General features: G+C 32.1%; 2 protein-coding genes across 2 annotated transcripts in view; both read right to left on the minus strand.

Moving 5' to 3' along the window:
- The window catches only part of LOC123656284 (protein kinase C, brain isozyme), a 302,175-nt gene that overhangs the window by 126,752 nt on the left and 153,165 nt on the right, over positions 1-22,258 (minus strand). The window lies entirely within an intron of this gene.
- Positions 1,340-1,826, minus strand: LOC123656285 (bombyxin A-1 homolog). Its single transcript, XM_045591993.1, has one exon. The coding sequence runs from the start codon at positions 1,810-1,812 to the stop codon at positions 1,477-1,479; it is 336 nt and encodes a 111-aa protein (XP_045447949.1). The 5' UTR covers positions 1,813-1,826; the 3' UTR covers positions 1,340-1,476.

The raw sequence follows: 22,258 nt of genomic DNA on the forward strand, positions 1-22,258 counted from the left end.
CATGATAATATGTAGCTTATATCTTGACCCGACATCTTAATAATATTCGTGCCAAATTTGAAGTAAATCCGTGCGGTACTTTTTGAATTTATCCCGGACATACATACAGACAAACAGACGAAAATTCTAAAAACTATATTTTTGGCTTCGGTATCGATTGTAGATCACATCCCAGGTATTCTTTTTAAAAAATATTCAATGTACAGTTTTGACTTTCCTACCATTTTATTGTATGTATAGATGTGGCTGCCTAACAGAGACGGATATTTACAGTTTTACGTACGTTTTTGGACGTACCTACTAAAGATGAATATTTTTGTAGTAACGCAGACACACAAAACAGTGCTGTAGCACTTTTTATTCTAACTTTTTCATTAAAATGTGTTATTTTTCTGAGGGTTATTTACGACATAAAAAAACACCTAACACTAAGAACTAGTTTCGTGTGGTACCATGTAATTTAATGTAAGTTATTCGAGATCTGATGAGTAAATGACGTATAATAATGCGTATTTTCTTGAATATTTTCTCGTCTACCTGTTGTCGATATAGTTACATCCTGATGTGTTTTTTCCGATTTCAAGCAAACACAATCATTTCTAGTATATTCGCCTTTTAAATCCATGTCACCGGAAAACATCGAAACTACCGCACGCATTTGAACAGCGTAGTAGAATATCTGTCTTCATTTTAAGGATTCTTCTTTTTATACTGCTTTGAGTAAGCGCTAAATTAAAGGTAACATAGCTTATTGTGGCGTAGCTTACAATCTTACAAAGTTAAAAAGTTATACAAGTTTCTTTCCCTAGGATTTTGCTGATTTTCTGAAAACTATTATTTTCTCTGCCTTGCTAGTATTTGAGTGAACAGCACTCTTAAAATTCTTCTCTAGTCTTAAGCTATTGTATCTTATTTAATCTCATTCGCGTAATTTTATGTAGAAATATTCTCCCGAGGTTTTCTTGTCCAGTACAAAATGTATGCTTCGAACTGGCTTATGTCGATTTCTTTCAACTCTTGCAGCACGCATTTTCCTATCAAAAAATACTATAACAAACGCAACTGACTTAGAAATCAAAAAAGCGTGTCAGATTACTGTCCGTCGATCATCCCTACTCAGCCACTAATTTTTTTATATTGCTTTATTTGTTATATTCATCATTCAATTTTGTTTTCTAATATAGTTCCTTTGATGTTATTTATTTTGATTATTATATGTTTTATTATTATATTTATTTATTTTTTGTTTATGAGTACATTAATGATAGATCAATAGGGCACTAAAATGATATTTAAAAATTAATCACATGTTTAAGATATATAAATAAAACAATTTAAAATTACGTCATAACATTTATTATATAGGTAATTTTCTTTAATATATTTTCTTCGCTACCTTAAAAATAAATTTATCAACAAAGAAAAATGAAAGATTTTATGTACAATTTAAAAGGTCAAAAGGTTTAAATACGATGTTCAGTTTCCGCAGTAGGACAGAAGCTCGTTGACGGTGCAAGGCTTATCGCAGCACTCGGACGCCGCCTGCCTCTTCCTCCTACCCAAACTGTGGGCGCTGTGTGCTCCGATCCACGGCCAGTTGAAGTCCTCCTGCGCCATGTTGAGCTGGTTCTCCGACCGTTTGATCAAGTTGAAGTCGCAGAGCAGAGCGAGAGCTGAAGCTAGCCGCCGTCCGCAGTACACCTCCTGCGAGGTGACTCCAGCTAGGCAGGACATAGCGAAAAGAAATAATACTGCTTGAGTTTTCATCTTGTTCGCTGTTCGGAATCTGTTTTCGAAGTGTGCAGAAAACATTAATTACTTTAGCTTTTATAGGTGACGGTGGTTATCAATATTCAAGTGTATGAACATTCGGACTAATAGGATCGGAAGCCGCCGTGCCGTCACACATATTTAGTGGAATAAGTAAACACAATTTCCAAGATGCGGATTAACGTGTAAAATATTTGACGTTGAATAAACATTTATTTAATGAATGAATAAATTAATCACGATTCATTGGGGAATTATCAATTTTCAGAGCTACAATGAAATCAGTCATATTTCCTCAAAAATATCGTTTTATCAATTTCACCCGTTTCAGTGATACTCAATACTTAAGCTTGAAGACATTACTTAATTTTTAATTGTAAGGCAAGGAAACATTCTGTATTATTAGTATCCAATAACATTTTATAATATGTTCATATTAATATTAGAACAAAAAGAAGAAGCCGAAAATACGTAGCAGATACTTTATCGCGGTGTATCAATAATAAGTTAGATAAGTTCGTTATATTGTACACAGATATCAAGTATTAGAAAGTCGTTAAATTATTTAAAAAAAATTGTTACATTTCCGTGATTCCTCTGAGTTAGTATTAGAGAATACTAAGCTTTAGTAAGTAAAGACCACGCTTGTCATGCACAGAACGAACAATAAAATTATTTATCAAACGTTTGTTGATAAGAATAAATAAATATCTATAACATGCACATACGGTCGTCTGATCCTAAGCTAAGCAACTTAATGCTTATGATATAGGTAACAGCCGGCTGACAGCTACATATATTTTGTCACATATAAATAATACATTTACAAATAAATACATATATTAATCCAAACTCGAGGCAGGAATCTAACACACAATGCCCGGAACAGAAAAAAGGGTCATTACAGACTACATCAAGGGGGCTAGTCCAATCTTCAGTTCATTTAACGTAAATATTTCCAATCACTTACATAGTTACATGCGTATATTTTTAGCAATTGGAATACTTGAATCACGACTTACTCTGTACTTATACTATTTTCACAATTAAAAATAATCAGCAATAAAATTCCTATAAAACTTCCATAAAAATATACCGAAGCATACAATCGTACCATAAACAACTTCAAGATAACTAAATCAACAAGAGTAATGCTCATAAACAATATTAATCCAATTATTTCAAAATCGTCACACACATGAATATTTAAAACGGCCGTTCCTATAAAAGCTTGGTGAAAATAATTTTCAACACACTTCTAATCGGATCTCAAACAACAAACACCATGAAGATATCAAAAGCGCTCTTTCTCTGGATCGTATCATGTTCAGCTCTGGTCAGTTCCCAGGACTTCGGAGATGGAGAGTATTGTGGGAGACGACTGGCCTCAGTTCTGGCTCTGCTCTGTGATTACAACGTGATCAAGAAGTATCAAACCCACCACGGTATGAGGCAGGCAGACTCAAGCTCCCCGTGGGTCGAAACCCACAAAGTTCATAGCTTGAGCCGTAGGAAGAGGCAAGTCGCATCGGAGTGCTGCGATAAGCCTTGTTCCATCGACGAACTATTATCATACTGTGGTAATTGGTTGAATTGAGTGTCATAGATTTATATTCATGAGGAAAATACATGAGGAATATATATATATATATATATATATATATATATATATATATATTATTTATATATATTATTTATATTTTCCTCATGTATCTTAAATGTACAGACAGCGACCCGTTACATTTTTATTATATGTATTGATATATAAAGTAATTGAACAACCTAGTATTTTGAGAGATTTAATACTAAAATTGAAAGGAATTCGTAGTGACTATCGTTGATTTAAGCGAGTATAATATAAGATTTAAATACCAACACACAATATCATCTCCTCTGCCCCTAGGTTGCCTGAAAGAGATCGCTTTTCAGCGACAAGGCCGCCCTTTGTACCTTATGATACTCTGTTAAAATCAATCTGATATGTATTATTTGTGTATTAGTGTACAATAAAGTGTATTGTTATGTTATGTTATGTTATTTAAGATTTCAATAGTATTAGTGTCATTGTTGTCTGTTGAAGAATGTTTTATTAGTTACTTTTTGATAATAGATTAATGTATTGTTTTCTAATGTTTACGCGAATTTTACTCATTTAATAAAACACTTTTTTCGGATTTTATCGCGGTTTATTGTTAACTTTTCCTCCTCCCGTGACCATGGTTGCTGTAAAGTATCCGAAACGTCGGGAATCAAAAGTTAACAATAAACCGCGATAAAATCCGAAAAAAGTGTTTTATTAAATAGATTAATGTGTACGAGTATTTTAATACTGACTAGCCTGTTGGCGCAGTTTGTAGTGACCTGCTTTCTACTCCGGGGGTTTTAGGTTCGATTCCCACCCCGAGTCTGGGTGTAATATATATTTATTTATTATATACTATTTATAAGTATGTTTGTCGAAAAAAAAATGTAGCTATACCAGTTCCCTGTTACTTATAACACAAGCATTAAGTTACTTACTTTAGGAACAGGCGACCGTGCGTGTGAGCGTGTGTGTATGTTGTAGATAAAAACATGTATGTATATCTAGTTAATATCATATATAAGTTTTGTATAAGCTGGTACTTTGATAGAGATTGAAAGAAGTTCGTATTGATTATTGTTGATTTAATGTTATTGCTAGTAACTGTTAGAGAATATTTTAAATATTGTTACTTTATATGATGGTACGATTGTGAAAGTATTATCTACATACCGTTTGTAGAACGTCCAGAGGTTTGGGTAACAACTAGGGGTGTTATAGGCGAGGGCAGTTTTCTCGAAGTCCTCCATAAAAATGTCGACAACAACAGAGGATATTGGTGAGCCCATCCCCTGTTGTTGCCTTGGTATGTAGATGATACTGTCACAATATGTTAAATAGTCTAGTCTTTGATTACTACATTACAATTTGGTGTTATTTAGGATTGTTTAGATTATTGTTAGTATTTAGTCAATCAACGTCTTTTTGATACTATTTTGTATAATGGACTATACTGTGATATTAGGGATAGAACGATATACGGATTGTGGTAGCTATGCTGCCAGGGGTGAAGTACTGTTTGGCTGTGACAACACCTTGTGTTAGTGACGTCAGATAAGTATTTTGTATAACGTATAATATTTCGTTATATTGTTTAGTAAACGTAACATAATTTTAAAATTGTAAAGATTGAGCTAAATCATATTACCCAGTATAAAATTGTTTAAATGACAAACGTAACTGATGGTTATTAAGAATAATTGTAAAAAAAAAAACCACCAGCGTTGGACTGCGTCCTAGCTTTTCTAGGCAGTCACAGGGCTGTTGATTGACAGTTTTAATAATGCCTAAGCCTGTAGTATTATAATGCACGATGTTCAACAAAAGGCATTGGCAATTTAGAGTAAGTGGATGTTAATTTTAAATAAAAATTAAATTAAATCAAATGAAGTGTAACTACTGAGTTTCTTGCCGATTCTTCTCAGCTAGTCTACATTCCGAATCGGTGGTAGCTTCACAAATTTTATAATAAATTCATGAATTTAATAAGTAGATACTTAATTAATGTTTGTTGAAATAAACAAAGCATTTTGAATGAACTATTTACCCTCTTTTATTTTATTCTCCGTGCTGTCTATTATTTTTCTTTTTATTTTATTTATATTTAAATATCTAAATCTATTGTGTGTTTATCGAGGCGTTAGGGTATGTATGGGTCAACCACGACTATTTTTTAATGTTCCTTAAATTAAGATTTTATTAACGTTAAATGTTATTAAGTTAAAGTATAATAATTATGATAAATGATGAGTCAATGTTTAAAATACAAAAAAAAAAACACGAAGTTTAGGTGTATTAATACAAAATTATTTAAGAAAAAGAAAATTGAATATTAATTAAACGAAGCTCAAAAGAGACCTCTTTTGAAAAACTTAGCGAATATCTTAAGATTGTATAATAATAATATTACAACGTAATCTGGAATTTAAAAACAAAAGATGTCTTAACAAAAAAAAAAAAAAACAATTCTAAATGATAATAAAAATAGGTCAAGAAACAATTTCCAGAGACTCGTAATGACTTTGAAGTGAAACGAACCACATAGCTACTTAATTTTACGAGTTTGTAAAACTAAAACCAGTTTAATATTCTGCTCTCTCTATTATTTGATAGTAAAATTTACTTGACGTTATATAAAAAATAAATAAATGAGATGACTGTAATTGTTCACTTTATAGTAGGATAAGAAAAATAGAGACAATACATATATACATTAATTAGTCAAATTGTTTATTAATTGTTTCTATCTCATACAAAAAAAAAAACAACTACAATTTTATCATTTATCAGGTTATAAAACCACCAATATATGAATAAATTTTAGCTTAAAAAAACAAAAAAAAAAACACGCTAATATTTACTTCATGTTGAATTTATTTAATAAGCAATTTTATTTACTGTACCTGTGTAAATTATCAAAATTTACTATTAGTTTAACAATTCGTAATTTTTTTTAAAATTGACTGAACTTTTTACGTGTGATGGATGATTAGTGATTATAATTGATATTCCTTTTTGTATGGTTTTAAATTCAATTTTATATTTATTTATTTATTTATTTATAAAATACATGAAAGAATCAGTGTAGTCGAAATTATTAGAAGGTACATATATATACAATTCTGAATCAAAATACTCATTCTCACTCACTCATCATTAATAAGAAATTTTAGTACATTATTTATTTATTTCATAATTTTATAGATAAATTAAGTTCACTTATAATAAAAATTACAATTATACAATTTATTTTACTATATACAATATTATATCCTACACTCCACTTTGTACGACTTAGTCATGTTCGTATGTAGTTTTGACACTGGCGTTTAAATGTTTGTCGTAGTCTGGGCGCTTGTGCTTGTGTATTGTGTTTCTGGACCCCTGATTAAGAGAAATTCTTACAAAGGGCCGTTGATAAATCAATAGTCACAGTACGTTAGAATATCGTCAACAGTGCAAGGCTTCTCGCAACACTCCTGCACAATCTGCCTCTTTCTCCTTCCTTTCTCTCCTGCACTGCGCGCTTTGCGCGTTGAGAGCCGCGGTCTGCTGACCTCCTCCTCTCCGGACGAAAGCTGCGCCTCGCCCATCTTGATTTTGTCATCGTAGCAGAAGAAAGCGACAGCCATCGCTAGACGTCTCCCGCAGTACACTTGGGCTTGATTGTGAGAATTGACCGCGGTCGCTGTGACCACGAGAATGAAGGCAACTAACAGCGTTTGCGTCTTCATCGTGTGTGTTGTGTGCTCGAAACGGTTATGTGCATGCAATCAAAAGTAATGAAGCTTTTATAGGTGGTCAATATTATTAGTAAAATGCACTTTAATGTTTTTTACATTAGCTAATTACCCTTTTTTGTGACACTGAAGATGACTAATGAACGAGTAGGTACAGGAAACCCTTATCATGCAATTGTATTTAGTAAATTATTATTTTTAATTTATTTAGTACGAAGTGAAACAATGGTTATAACACTTAAAGTATTTTTAATGTCGTAATAGTTCAACAAGAGATTAGTAAAGGAAAATATATTGCTATGTATCGATTACTGAAACGAAATACTGTATTTGCTAGAAAAAATGTGTTTACAGTAATTAAAAAAATTGGCTACAAACAATAGTGCATGCAAAAATTTTTTCAAGATTTTTTATTAAATTTTATCATTATAACAAGTTAAACTATTAGGTTGTATATTAGGTTTTGTCCATAAATTAATGACATTCAAATGAGGTTCTGCAGTTAAGGCCCGTTCCACATTACAGTTACAGTGTTGATATCAGTTCGTTCGCAACAATAGACGGATCATTGCTGGAGTATGATTTGATCGGAACTTGACTGTCAGGTATAGTATGAAAAACCCATTGTTTCTTGTTTAACAATATTTTACCGGATCGAGATAGGACCGAACTGAGATCAACACTGTAGTGTGGATCGGGCCTTAACGAACTTTGATAAAGCACTTGGAATCGATAAAACTAGAAGTGCAGGTAATAGCTATTAGGAAAATAATTATCCAAGTGATAATGTTATAAGGGGTAATAGAGAGGTCACAAAACGAGCTATTTTTGTATTTAAATCGTATTTAAATAATTGATCAGATAAACGTCGGCTTATTATAACATTACTTATACACCCATTTTATTGTAAGTAATCACTCGTAGTTACTTATCAAATTAATTAAAAAAAACCTGATTTGGAACAAAATAAAGTAGTGGCATTAAATGTCTTTAATGTTTGAATGAAATGAATGAAGGTCTATTAATGAACTATCCTTCTAATATAATTTTGAATGAATTTTAAATGTTCAAACTCATTGAAATATTAGAGAAGATAGACGATGTCTTATTTTGCATACTATAGTAAAGTTATCATATTTTATAAATAAAGTTAAATAACAATTAAATTATTTAATACTTCAGTTTTTAGTAATTCAGTAAAAAAATATTGACTTGCTTTTAGCAATAACGTAAAAAGCAAAGGCAAATTTAATAAAAGTACTGGTATTACATTTTAATCCATTATTTAATGACGAATACATAAACACTACAAATTCAACAGCATCACTGCAATTCCTATCAAGAAAAATTTGTTTCCGGACTTTAAAATCATGTTTATAATTCAGACCCCATATTCTAAAATAATATAACTAACTTACCAAACACTTAAATATACAGGACTTACCCGATTGTTACTTTAAAACTACAGATACTTCAGCGATGTTGCAGACGCGATGGTCACGCTATTACAAAAACATTTAACGTTGCAAGTAGCAGCGCAGAAATAGATTAACACAAAATATTCCTCTTTACCTGAGAGTTTTGTTAACCGTTTTGTGACGGAGATCAATTACAACGTATTCTACAGGGATTGATATTAAGCAACAATATGGTAAAATAACTGGTATACTTAAAAAACTATGCATATTTACGATGTAAAGTACTGTAAAGGTTTCACTGAAGTTTTCTCTGAGCTCATTACATCGCCTCAAAACTGTTCTATCAAATTCGGGCCGTTTTTTTTTTGTGTAAAAAATGTGATAATTTGAAAACAGTGTAATTAAACCAATATATCGAAGTACCGTCCAACTGCTGCTGTTACTTTTTAATCGACTTCCAAATAAGGAGGAGGTTTTCAATTCGATAGCTTTTTAACTGTATATTACCACAGAACTGCTGACTGGGTGGACCGATTTCGATGATTTTTTTTTAATCGAAAGGTCTTGCGTGAGATGTCGTCCCATTTAATTTTAATTGAGGTCTAACCGGTACTTTTCGATTTATATCTAATAATACGCATTTACTGGACTACTTTTTGATTGATTTACGTTGTACTATACCGCCTAGCTTTTCAGTGTTTATACCGATTTTAATCATGTTTGTGTTGATCGAAAGGTGCTATCGAAGTGTGCTTGTCATGTGTTTCCATTTAAATGTGATCGAGATCTGATAACCAATTTTTGAGTAATCTTTGATAACGCTTATTTACTTCTATGAAACTACGATGTGACTTTTCAAAGTCGAGCAATATAAGCAAGTTAAACGTTATGTGCCATTTTGTGTACGTGAAAAAGTATAGGATGGCATAATAGAATGTGTATATTGCATCATCTATTTTTGCAGGGTAGACAGCGCACGGGCGAGGGAAGCTTACTATCGTTGGGTAGGCACGCTCATAGAACTTTAGTCAGGAAACGCTTCGATGTGTCACGCATTTTGCGTGCACGCATTTTACGACAACTGTTGTTCATACATTGTTACTAGGCGAATATTGTCCTGAATAAGGGGCTACGGCGAATTAGCGAAACTCTATTTAACTGACATATGGGTAAAGCGTTTCGAAGAGACTGGTTCAACGTTTAAACCACAAACAAAGCTCCTAGATTATCTAGGACCGAACACAACGCTTAAAAGTTATACAGACTGTACGAGAATATACACGATTGTCTACTCGCAAGATATCGCCTTACACAAATCGCGACGAAGTTTGTAATGAATTTTAAACTTGGGTCTTAAACTGCATCTATACAAGCTACAATTGACACAAGAATTGAAAAAGTGTGACTTCAGAGAAAGGCTCGCTTTGCTATTGAATTACTTAATCGATTTTCCAATTTTGAAAATGCCCTTACCTCTTATGAGGCCCATATGAAAATTGTCGTTACTGGGACAGTGATAATTCCAAAATCAAATACCACTGCATAGTCCTAAAGTAACAGTATGGATAGCAATTTCAGAGAGAGGCACTATAATTATTATAATTGGCACTTTTTCTTTAAACGCTGTTGCGATGTTGAAACGTTTTTTGACTCCAGAACTTGAAACTTCGAGAATAGTGAATTTTAGGACTTGCCGTCATAGAGAGGATCATCATTTATATTTAGTTTTTAATTTTTTTTTTAATTTTTTTTTTACTTTTTTTTTAAAATATGCACTTTCTATTTCGTCACCTGTATATTACACACTATCAACAAGACATAACAGTTATAGTATTTTTATCCATACAACAAAAAAGCATTTTTTATAACACTTCTATAGTGATGGTAACTTTCCTACAATTCCTCATTAGTCATCTACGTCGTCATAAAAAAAAGGGTAAGTACTACCCACCTATAAAAGCTTCATTACTTTTGATTGTATGCACATAACCGTTTCGAACACACAACACACACGATGAAGACGCAAGCGCTGTTAGTTGCCTTCGTTGTCGTCGTCTCAGCGACCGCTGTCACTTGCCAGAATCAAGGTCACGTGTACTGCGGGAGACGTCTAGCGATGGCTGTTGCTTTCTTTTGCCACGAGGCACAGCTTTCATCCGGAAATGCGAAGGTCAGCTGGCCGCAAGCCGGCGGCCGCCGAGGGCGCAGTGCGGGGGAGGAAGGAAGGAGTAAGAGGCAGATTGTACAGGAGTGTTGTGAGAAACCGTGCACTGCTGACATTATTCTAATGTACTGCGGCTATTAAAGGTTTATCAACGGGTCTAAGTAAGATTATCTCTTGTGTCTGGGGCCGGAAAAATAAAAACAATACATATGCATAAACGCTCAAAACAAAAACAGAAATACTACTGAGGGAAATTGAGTGTAATGCGTTTATATATTTATTCTTAGAAGTAAGACTTACTTCTATTTATCAGACTTGGGCTACCGATATTGTCGTTGAGTTATTTGTACAAGAACATTTTTTTAAAAGAACTATTATATATATATATATATATATATATATATATATATATTGTCCTTTAATTATCAGATCGAGCATATAACTAAAAAGGCGAACCGAATGCTTGGCCTTGTATTTCGGTCTGGTAGAGCTTCAGGGTATAGATCTACTCAACTATTATTGTATAACTCATATGTTAGATCCATATTAGAGTATGCATCGACAGTCTGGAATCCACACTACAAAACTTATATTGAAACTATGGAAAACAATTAAAGAAAATTCGTAAAACACTTAAATTTTAAAGCTATGTCGCAATGAAGTAACCGTAGCTCCCCATTTGTTCCTTGCGATCAAGGAACTTAGAGACAGAGACCAAGTATTTTTGTATAAGAAACTAAAACCTCATAATGATTCAGCGATTTCTATACATCCGCCAACCTGAAGTGGAGCAGCGTGGTGGAGTAAGCTTCAATTGTTCTACTGCATGGACAAAGAGGCCTAATCCCAACAGCGGGATGTTACAGGTTGAATGCGTTTTTGTTACAAAATATTAATTTGAGATGCCCTTGGACGCGTTCGCGTTCAATATTTTAATATTTTCTGTCTCCGTAACTAGGACTAAATACGACGGAAACATCTTTGTTTTCGGATCCTGCAGAAACTATGACGGCATTTAACTCTATTGACGCAGAATGATAAGGACGTAATAAGTAAAAAAAATGTAACACTTTTTTGAGTAATTTATTGTAATTTTTGTTGCGCTTTTGATTTAATCTCTTGGTTTATTTTTAAATTGTGATTCTTTCATTTGACATAATTTTATAAGCGACTCGTTTTATATTATTTTAAATTTTGACTTTTCTAATGATTTGTTTATTTTATAGTTGAAATGTGGAAATTTTTGAAAAATTATTTTTGCATTTACAGACGGAAGACTACACGGATGGCTAAATGAATGATTGAATTATATGTGACTGTTTTTTTTTCTCTTTGATAAATAATTAATTAAACTCGTATTCTGTTGTTTACTTTAAAATTTCGAATTTTCAAATGACACGTCTGTTTGTTGTTATTAATGGAAACTTTTTCATAAATGTATTTTGTAAGAAATTTAATTGTATGTGATGTATATATTGTTGGTTTTTTAAATAAAATAAAATAAAATAATTAACACATATATATGACGGCGCATTCAAGATGATCTGTCAAATTACGTCGGTACCACGCTGATCTAGATTTGACAGCTGCTGTCGTCTAGCGGTGCATCGTGACGTTGGTTAGCGCGGCCATGTTGTCACGATTGCTTTCCTTGCCGACATCGTTAGCGCACCACGTATTCGATGAATCGAGTTTATTCCACGTAATCCTACGATAATCATCGCTAATTGTGATTGATTCTTAAAGTAAAAATGATTATTTTAATTATAGTACACTGATTTTTGAATTAAACTATAACGTTCTTTATTTTGTGAAGTAAAGTGATTATAAGTTCGATTTTGGACTTTTAGCTTTTTATAGCGGCAAATAAGCGTACGGCTCACCTGGTGGTAAGCGATTACCGTAATTTATAGACGCCTGCAACACCAGAAGCATCGCAAGCGCGTTGCCGACCACATCCTCATTTCCCCTCAGGAGCCCTTGTCACCTTAATCACCAACAGGAACACAACACTGCTTGAAAACAGTGTCATTTAGCTGTGATTTTCTGTAAGGTAATCTTACTGAATATCATAGAAAAATATCACTAGTCTCAAGAAGAGTTTTGTTTCTGTGGTGAGTTGGGTAGATAGAGTACCCGGGGAGGGTCAGGGTCATAGGGTCGGTAACGCGTTTGTGATGCCTTTAGTGCTACAGGTTTTAGTGGGTTCCTTGCCACCGATTAAGTATAAAATAAAATTTATAATGTAATCCGCATCGCATCTTTTATAAGAATTAACGGACAACTTTCTTATCATCAAAGTTCACGCTTCTATGAATACATCTTTTTCACTATGAATATATATATATATATATATATATATATATGTGTATATATATATATATGTATATATATATATATATATATATATATATATATATATATGTATATATATATATATATATATATATATATATATATATATATATATATTATTGGAGGATCTATGTGATCATTACAGACCAAAGATTCTCGTTTCCAGTCCGTGACAACTTCTGGTCGATGAGCAATTGGGAATAGTTCTAATAATTTGTAGACTCGCGTCTTAGTTCTCGAGACTATTCACTGGCGTCGTGCCAGCCACTTATTACTTTATAAGATAAATTTCAAGTTATTATACATACTAAAGGTCTTTCATTGAAAATTATTTATGTATATTTTATCTTCAACATAATTAGTCTTAATTTAATAGAATACCATACTAAAAAACTAAAAAGATCATTTTTATAATTTTTTTACACCACGAGCAATACTCTGCCATAATTAATCACTTTCGCTCCGCCATAATTTACTACTTTTAAAGAGATCGCTAATAAGCGATAAGGCCGCCTTTGCATACATTATTTGTTTTTGTATTTAATCGTTCTAAAATGTATCTTCTTTTTTGTGTGTGCAATAATGTTTAGTAAATAAATAAATAAAATTAAACACGTAGAATATTATTACGTTTCAAACTGACTATATTGAAACAGAATTATATCAATAATTACCGTATAACAAAACTTAAAATATCGTCGTATAAATAAATAAACGAACCATATTAGTGAGTTAAAACTGTACAATATTATAGGAGAAAAGGTCTTTACCTACAAGACTATCATTTATAAGTACTTATATTATTTGCTGGTTATCACCAGTTTCGCAACACTAGTCTATCATATTATATTCCAATTTATGACTAAGCGTTAAAAAGCTAAAAAAAAAACGTAAAAAGAAACCGTATTTCGATAATGTTAAATCGACCGTCCTCACCGAGTACGCAATTAACCGTGATGCCTTTGACAGCTTCTCGAAGTAAAGAAATGCTCGATAATACGGAAGAAGAAATACGCTAAGCGAATTCTTTTATTTACGTCTCCATTTGAAATTTTCTATTTTAACTGGAACATCTTTCATTAACTTTAAAAATTATGCTACGTCTGTTGCTATATCTAAATATATAAGCCTATAAGCCTTTAAACATCTTTACGTCATCAATGTCTATTATATATTTAAAGCTTAATAATACTCCATGGCGAATAGGCGGATAATAACAAAATTACGATAATAAATCTGTACTCTAAGAGCAGATGGCTTCTAGATAATATTTATGCTATGTTTAAAACTCACTTTAATTGATAAGATTTTGTTATAACGTTTAATTCACAATTTACGTTGTTATTCGCGAGACAGGCACTTTTTTATACTATTATTTTGAGAAAATAAGTTGGTTTTATTATAAAAACATTTCTTCGGGGCCTTGTTTATCTTTAACGTGTATGAAATTAAATTAACTTTGTTTATTTTAATATAATATAAATTCTACTTTTAAATACTTCAAATTGAATTTGAACCTGACACAACATATTTGCTCATTCACACGAAACTGTATGACGTCACAATTTAAACTCAAGTCACTTAAATGTGCTTATCAAATCATACATAATTCATACGCACATTCATTAATAATGAACTCTGCTATAAAAGCTCCAGAAATGTTTATAATCCATGAGATCTTCAGAAAACGACGAACAACAAACAATATGAAACCACAAACAGTGTTAATCCTGCTCGCTTTCACAAGCCTTTTAGCGGCCATTGGTGCCCAGAATTACGGCGAATATACTGCGGGAGGCGATTGGCTACAACGTTGGCACTTCTGTGCAATGACAATTTGATCAAGAGGATTCCGCAGTATATTCCTGCTGACTTCAGCTGGCCATGGATCGGAGCACACAGCGCCCACAGTCTGGGCAGGAGGAAGAGGCAGGTGGCGTCCGAGTGCTGCGATAAGCCTTGCACCGTCGATGAACTGTTATCATACTGTGGTAATTGATATATTCTTCGACTTCGTAGTTTAATAAATAAAAAAGCGTGTTTAAATAATATATTGATTTATTAAAATCTATTTTAATTTAAGCAAAACTAATATACGACGAGTATGGTAGAGCAGGGTAATGTAATAAAGGCATTTTATTTTCTCGTAACTGTAATATAATTAATTATAAACATTAGATTTACAATAATTTATTTATATAACAATTTATTATATGTACATATGTATAGTCAGTAGTAGTCATTAAGACTAACGGATAATAGATGTGCTTATCCCTAGAAAAGTGAATGATTAACTATATTTAATTAAGATTTTATATCTATTGTTTAATTAATAAAAAATAATATAAATACCATTGACAAAATTTCGTAGTAGAAATAGAACATGTATTTTATTTAAAGGTATACTAATATAATAAATCTGAAGAACTCCAATTATGTATCATTTCACTACTTACGAGCACAATAATTTACAGAAACTTATCACTTGTAAAAGCAGTGTTAGCCTGTACTTGACATCTATCTACTGGGGCATACCGGCTCATCACTCGCACAATGCACGTACAAAAAAGTTTAGATAGGGGATATTTTATGAGAAAATGATAGTTCAGTACATTACCAGCGCGTGCATTGTAAATATTTAACTGCTCCGCGGCCTTTCCGGGTCAACCTGTTTATGCTTCACGAAATATATTTCTTTCGAGTACATTTCAGCATTTTTCCATCAACAAATTCTTATTCATTTTTTCTTTAAATAAACATTATTATACATTACAACATGTAGATTAGTTTTTAATAACATGTGTTGAAATTTATTTATACTTAAGAAGCTTTTAATAAATTGTATAAAATGAGAATTCTTTTTTTACGAATCGATCACGAACACGATTTAGCCTGTAACATCCCACGGCTGGGCATAGGCCTCTTTCTCTTTGTACGAGAAAGATCGGAGTTTAATCCAGCACGCTGTTCCAATGCAGGTTGGTGAATATGTTCCCTACTAGAAGTAACGATACCTATCAGATATGTATGATAACAACCGGGATCGACAGCTTAACGTGCTTTCCGAGGCAAGGTGGGGAGACCCACAAGGACAGACATCCAAACCGGAAAAAAAATGGAACAAATACAAATACCGCAAACCGTCGATGTTCTAGGCGACTACACGCACAACTACACCAGAGCGGTTTTTATGATACTTTTTATGCATTTAAATGTAATCTACTCAAGTCACGAATTACTTTTTTTTAAATATATAAACGAATAATTAATATTTTAATGAAAATATCTCATACATTTATTCATCATTTATGCTATTTTTAACCGACTTAAAAAAGGAGGAAGTACAACTTTTGGAGTAATCTTTGATAATGCGTATTTACTTGACTAATTTTTCGTCTACCTACGTTGCATTACTTGTCGATATAATTGAAGTCGGTTTTTTTCGTTTGCTTGCAAACCCAATTATTTATTTATATTTGATAAAAATACTTCTATTTTTGTTAAATAAGGATTGCTACATTTATCTTCATGATCTTTCAAAATAGACTGCTATGATTTAAACCAAAATTTAGTGTTTAAAGTTTTGAAACTAGAATTCCATCTATAAGATGTAGTATTTCATTCTTACTTTTTGGCTTAATTTTTCAAGGCGATAACACAAAACAAAATGCAAAGAAAACCGTAGTACAAGAAACTAATTGTCCGTAACTTATAGCTAATATTTGTAGGTATATAAATATTCCAATCGCTCGCTTCATCTCTTCGACCTTCGAATTACATAGCGCCTCGGTCGGAATAAAATATTCATCACTCGACACCGAGGCGACCACCGCTACCCACTTGTGCGATACGAATACAGTTTCATACTCGAGGAAATTTGCAATCAAAATCGAGTTCCAGGAGCTTCAATGTCACAGTTATGAATCTGATTTTTTTTTTAAGGAATCTCTTATCTCAAATAAAACTAATACAAATGATTATTTTAAAGTAATGTTAAATTGAAATGAATATCTAAGCAAGATCTCAGCAATTGATCTTAATTTACCACGCTGCACCAATAGTTTCAAGGGTTCACGGAACGAGGAATACGGAAAAATATTGACGATGATGATGATGATGATGATGATAGAAATATCTGCTCTGAGCCTGGATTGGACCTTCCATCGCCGGTGTTAACATAGATTTTTTATTTTATTTTAAACTTCTGTCGGCATTTTTATGACACTAGTTTCAAAATTAATCATTTACTGTATTCGCTTCAGCCTATAATATCCCACTACTGAGCATAGGCCTCTTTTCCCATGTAGGAGAAGGATCAGAGCTTAATCCACCACGCTGCTCTAATGCGGGTTGGTGGATATATTCCCTACTATGAGTAACGATCGCTATCAGGTGTACATAATAACAACCGGAACCGACGGCTTAACGTGCTCTCCGAGGCATGGTGGGGAGACCCACAAGGACTGCACAAACACCCAGACCACGGCAAACACTTGTATGGCCGATACAAATGTTTGTCATAATATAACAATACCTTTAGTATATTATAAAATTGTGTTTGCCCAAATTGTCATAGAAAATACATTAATATTATTTTTTTTTACTTTGTAATATTTATGTTATCAAATTGTACACTAACTTTTTGCAAAATATTAATTGATTTATTAAAAAAAGCAAATACGGTATACTTATAAATCTATGTTTGCTTTAGCAATTTCCTATTCATCAAATTTGATATCGTTTTGTTATCTAGCACTTTTTATAATTTGTTTTTTTTTAAATCCTAAACTAATTATTTATAAAATAAAATATATTGAAGAAACAATATTACACAATTCAAGTTAATTCTTAAAGTATATTGCTACTACTCTTAAGATTATAAAGTCATACTAGTGGATCCGGCAGAAGTTGTTCTGCCCGGAAAACAGCTACCAAATTTGATTGCTTACATAACGATAGCAGCCTCACCTACCGGGTCCAGTTGAGATAAAAATTACCCTATCTCCCACGTTGGACCAAATCACAGATACAAAATTTGATCAAAAATGGTTCAGTAGTTTCGTCACACGAAATTTTTATGTATTTATAGATATTAGTGCACATGTACACGATGATGATTATTATTATAAAGTATTCTTTGACTGTTCGCAGGAAAGTGGACATAAGGTGCCAATCAAATATGCACAATTTTAATTATATTGTTACCTATTTAAATTTAAATGTTTTAGTATAAATTTTCAAAATTCATATAATACAGCTTTAAACGTAACTTAAAAATAATATATAATGCATTTCGATTTAGAATCTTACATAATAAAAGAACTTTAATGAAGAGATGTCGATTGACTACTACGTGTAAAGATGCCTGATGATGATTCAATAAAGGATCGAAATTTCGCACGAATTTGCAATTAGTGGTTTGATTGGCACCCTATGTCCACTTTCCTGCGAACCGTCAAAGATTACTTATAACAAATGGACACAACGATAAATAATTATTATAAAGATTTTGTTTGTTGACTTAGATTTGTCTCTATCTATGTAGACTTTAAATAATCTCGACCACCGAAACTATTACTAAGTAAACTTCCTAAGATGAATGACAACATAAAACGTTTAACCCAAATCCTCCAGATAGAACATTACCACAAAACCGTGACCTTCAAACTACGCTGTACCTTATCGCTATAAAATATTCATCACTCAGTACGGACAGACCACCGCTACTTATACGTTAGTGAAAAAATTCAGATTTATCGACTCGAATAATTAAATCGAATTGTTTTTCAAATTAAATCCATTCGTTTATTTTGCAAAGATATATATGAATTTAATTATCATCAGTATTATAATGATTACAACAATGTTATACTACGACGATGGAATTTTTAACGTCTCAATTAGCAATTATGGCAAATCGAATGACAACTCGATTCAATATTTACCTATACGTGCTACACTTTAGTAAGCAGTTGATCTGATGATAACGTATTGTACAAAGATTTGTTTGTGGCTTGGATTATCTTTACCATGCTTTAGAGAACAAATAAAGGCTTGGATTTTCTTTACCATGCAACAAGTAAAGCCGCCGATCTCGCTGTTTAAGTTAATATTAAACTTGTGATAATGATCGTTGCTTTAACGTAGAAACGATCCATTGTACCATTGTGGATAAGAGTTAAAGCAGCAGTGTATGCCAGAAATCCAATCCTTCTCCAAACAGAAGTCTTTATCCAGAAGTGAAAAATTTATAGTGTATTTTACTTCAATGAAATTCACTGAAATAATATATTTTATTATATTCAAAACTACTCTCTTTCCGTATAGAAACGAAACATAAAACACTTCATGTTGTTGTATATTACATATATTTATGTTTACTATTACACCCGGGAGCGCTCGAATAACATTGTTACGAGTGATATATAATTTATTATTCACTCACACGTCCATAAACACATATATACACCTGTATATCTAATAAATGTTCACAGACAGCAGTTTTAAGCAAATGTGTGAATATTTATGGATAATACATAGCAAATAAACAAAGGTAACACTCAAGAAGCAAGATGTGTGCTCAAATTGCTTTTAGACTCGGCACAATACATTCACGCTGCTCCTTTGTTGATTGTTGGATGAGAATAATAAACTAATTGTTATTAGATTAATAAAGCACGAGTAATTATTATTAAAGTTAGTATCGGTGCTAGTTATTAACAAATGTTTTGTAAATTTTTATTTAAAGGTAAAACCAAGTAAATAATTAAATTCTGAAGAATGTAATAGTAGTTACTGAGTAGTCAAATAAAAAAATATATAGTAGGTATATGGCACTCAAGTAAAGTAAACCTAACTAAAATAATTCATATACATCTGATGCTGGAAAAAGTGTTTTCCTACTTTCAATTGAGTTGGATTATAGCGTCCAGTCCATTATTTGTAATTATAAAATGTGAATTATTATATAGTGAATATAATTCTAAATAAATAAATATAAATTGAAATCAAATAGGACTGAAAAAAACTGGCGAATTATCAATTTTACACATTTTCTTAATTTCATGACCCTCGTAGAAACAAACTCAGAACATCGCACGTGACACTTAAGGTTTGACCATTAATATGACATTTGCATCGTCAATATACAAGTACTTGACACATGACATATGTAAAAAGAACTCACTCTGTGCCGTAGCATTACTCATTGACTCGATTTCAACATACACATCTTAAGTACTAGGGTTTTCAAATGTCTACATACCATGTCACTGTAATTTACAGTTTTGGCGTTAAAGATTAGGATTAGGTCCCTATTTTTTAATGATAAAGTTTCGGATAGTTATCTGGCGGTTAAAGGTTAACAACGGATGAAAGTTTTTCACAATAAAACCCCACTTTATTTGTCAAGTATTTCTATTTGATATCTGTGAAAACAATTGTTGCAGTTTATTAGTTTAGGACTTAAGTGATAAAGGTCCCCAGGCCCGAAAGGGTATGTTTTTGAGAAAACCGTAACATTTCTTGTATGATTTATTTTTTTAATTCATTTTATTTTCAAGTACACACTAACGAACGTATGAATAGATAGTGGACTTGTTTATTATATACGGTTGTATATATCATATACATCTTGAACTACTATACAAAATATTACGTCGTATATTACGTCGTAATTCGAAAATTCTAGAAACATCCTTAATGCGGACACCCATTCCACCGAAAAATCTTTAGCATAAAGCCATTTGTGCCGTCTGTGCAGCCACCTGTCCCTCAATATTACAACTTTATTACTTAGATAATATTAAAAAAAAAAAAAAAACAAACAAGGTAATAAGAAACTCAATTTCGGAATATTTACCTTAGAAATCTTTACCGCGCGGTATTGCGACAAGAATGCCAGCGGCGTTTTCCCGTTGAATCGCAATTCCGATTATCTTGAAAGTAATGATTCTGTCCTCTAACTCTCATGGTGGCAATTCTTCTTGTTCAAACAAGTGTAGGTCTCCTTAAAATATTTTCCTTATCGTAAAAAATACCGAATCAGTGGTAAATATGTCCCTTATTTTCTCTCTTTAAGGCTAGTGCTATACGTAATAAATGAATGTTTTATTTTAACATACTAATGTTATATTTGGATAAAGATTATACAGTATAAAATTAAATAATTCTATTCAAATACTCCTACATAATCATAATAGAGACGCTGTATTTCATGCAAGATATTACCAATTTTGTACTAAAACAGTTTATATATTATTTTTAAAAGAGTAACTGCGGAGTTTTTTGTCTATTCTTCTCTGCAGAATCTTTATTCCGAATCGGTGGTAGCTTCACTTTTAAAAATAATAATCACTTTAAAATTTTAATTTGTAAAATGATGATTCGAAAGTGCTTTTGAAGCCTATTTGAATAAAGTTATTTTTGATTTTAATTTAATTGTGATTTTGATTTAACATAATATGATTCATATCAATTAATTATCATTAAATCATTCGTTTATAATCAAGTTAATCATTAATTAATTTGAAAACAATAAATAAATACTTTGGTCACGGTTCTCGTTCTTTATTATACCGGGCAACAATGGACTTAAAAGCTTTATCTTTAGATAGGATGATTAAAAGTAATAGTCATTTAAAAGTTAAACCCTAATCGTTTCTTAGAACTCAACTATATATACGTCACTTGCTACAATACTCGTATAAAAAAAAGTTCGTCATTAATTAACCAAAAACCCAATAACCACACTAGAAACAAAATCACATTTAAAACTTAATAAATTACAAATTACCTTCGAGAAACATTGTAAAGTTAAAGCGTAATATGATATTCAAAAATTATTATTAAACACACGATCTTCCACGTAGCTTCTAAATATACGCTCATGTCAACCTGCATGACGTAAAACTACCCACGAAAATTCAAGTCGTATTAAGTAGGGGCACTAGATATGATTGCATATTAATGAAGAACCCTCTCTATAAAAGCCGAGATTTTAATATTTCACAAACACTATAAATTCGTATTTTGTCGACGACAGAAGTATATAAATAAAAAATGAAAATCCCGATAGTTCTATTGGCGTTATTAAGTATCGTAGTGGTAGCTGTGTGTCAGAACGATGCTCAGGTCTACTGCGGACGTCGGCTCGCGACGGCTCTGGCGTTATTCTGTAATGGGAGCTTGATAAAAAGGTCTGGAAATTTTTATGGCAATCGTTTAGATG

The sequence above is a fragment of the Melitaea cinxia genome, chromosome 9, assembly GCF_905220565.1.
Source record: "Melitaea cinxia chromosome 9, ilMelCinx1.1, whole genome shotgun sequence".
NCBI lineage: Eukaryota > Metazoa > Arthropoda > Insecta > Lepidoptera > Nymphalidae > Melitaea > Melitaea cinxia.

What these genes read in the sequence shown, in the direction of transcription:
- LOC123656285 (XM_045591993.1), bottom strand. Translation starts at nt 1,812, where the DNA reads ATGTTTTCTGCACACTTCGAAAACAGATTCCGAACAGCGAACAAGATG.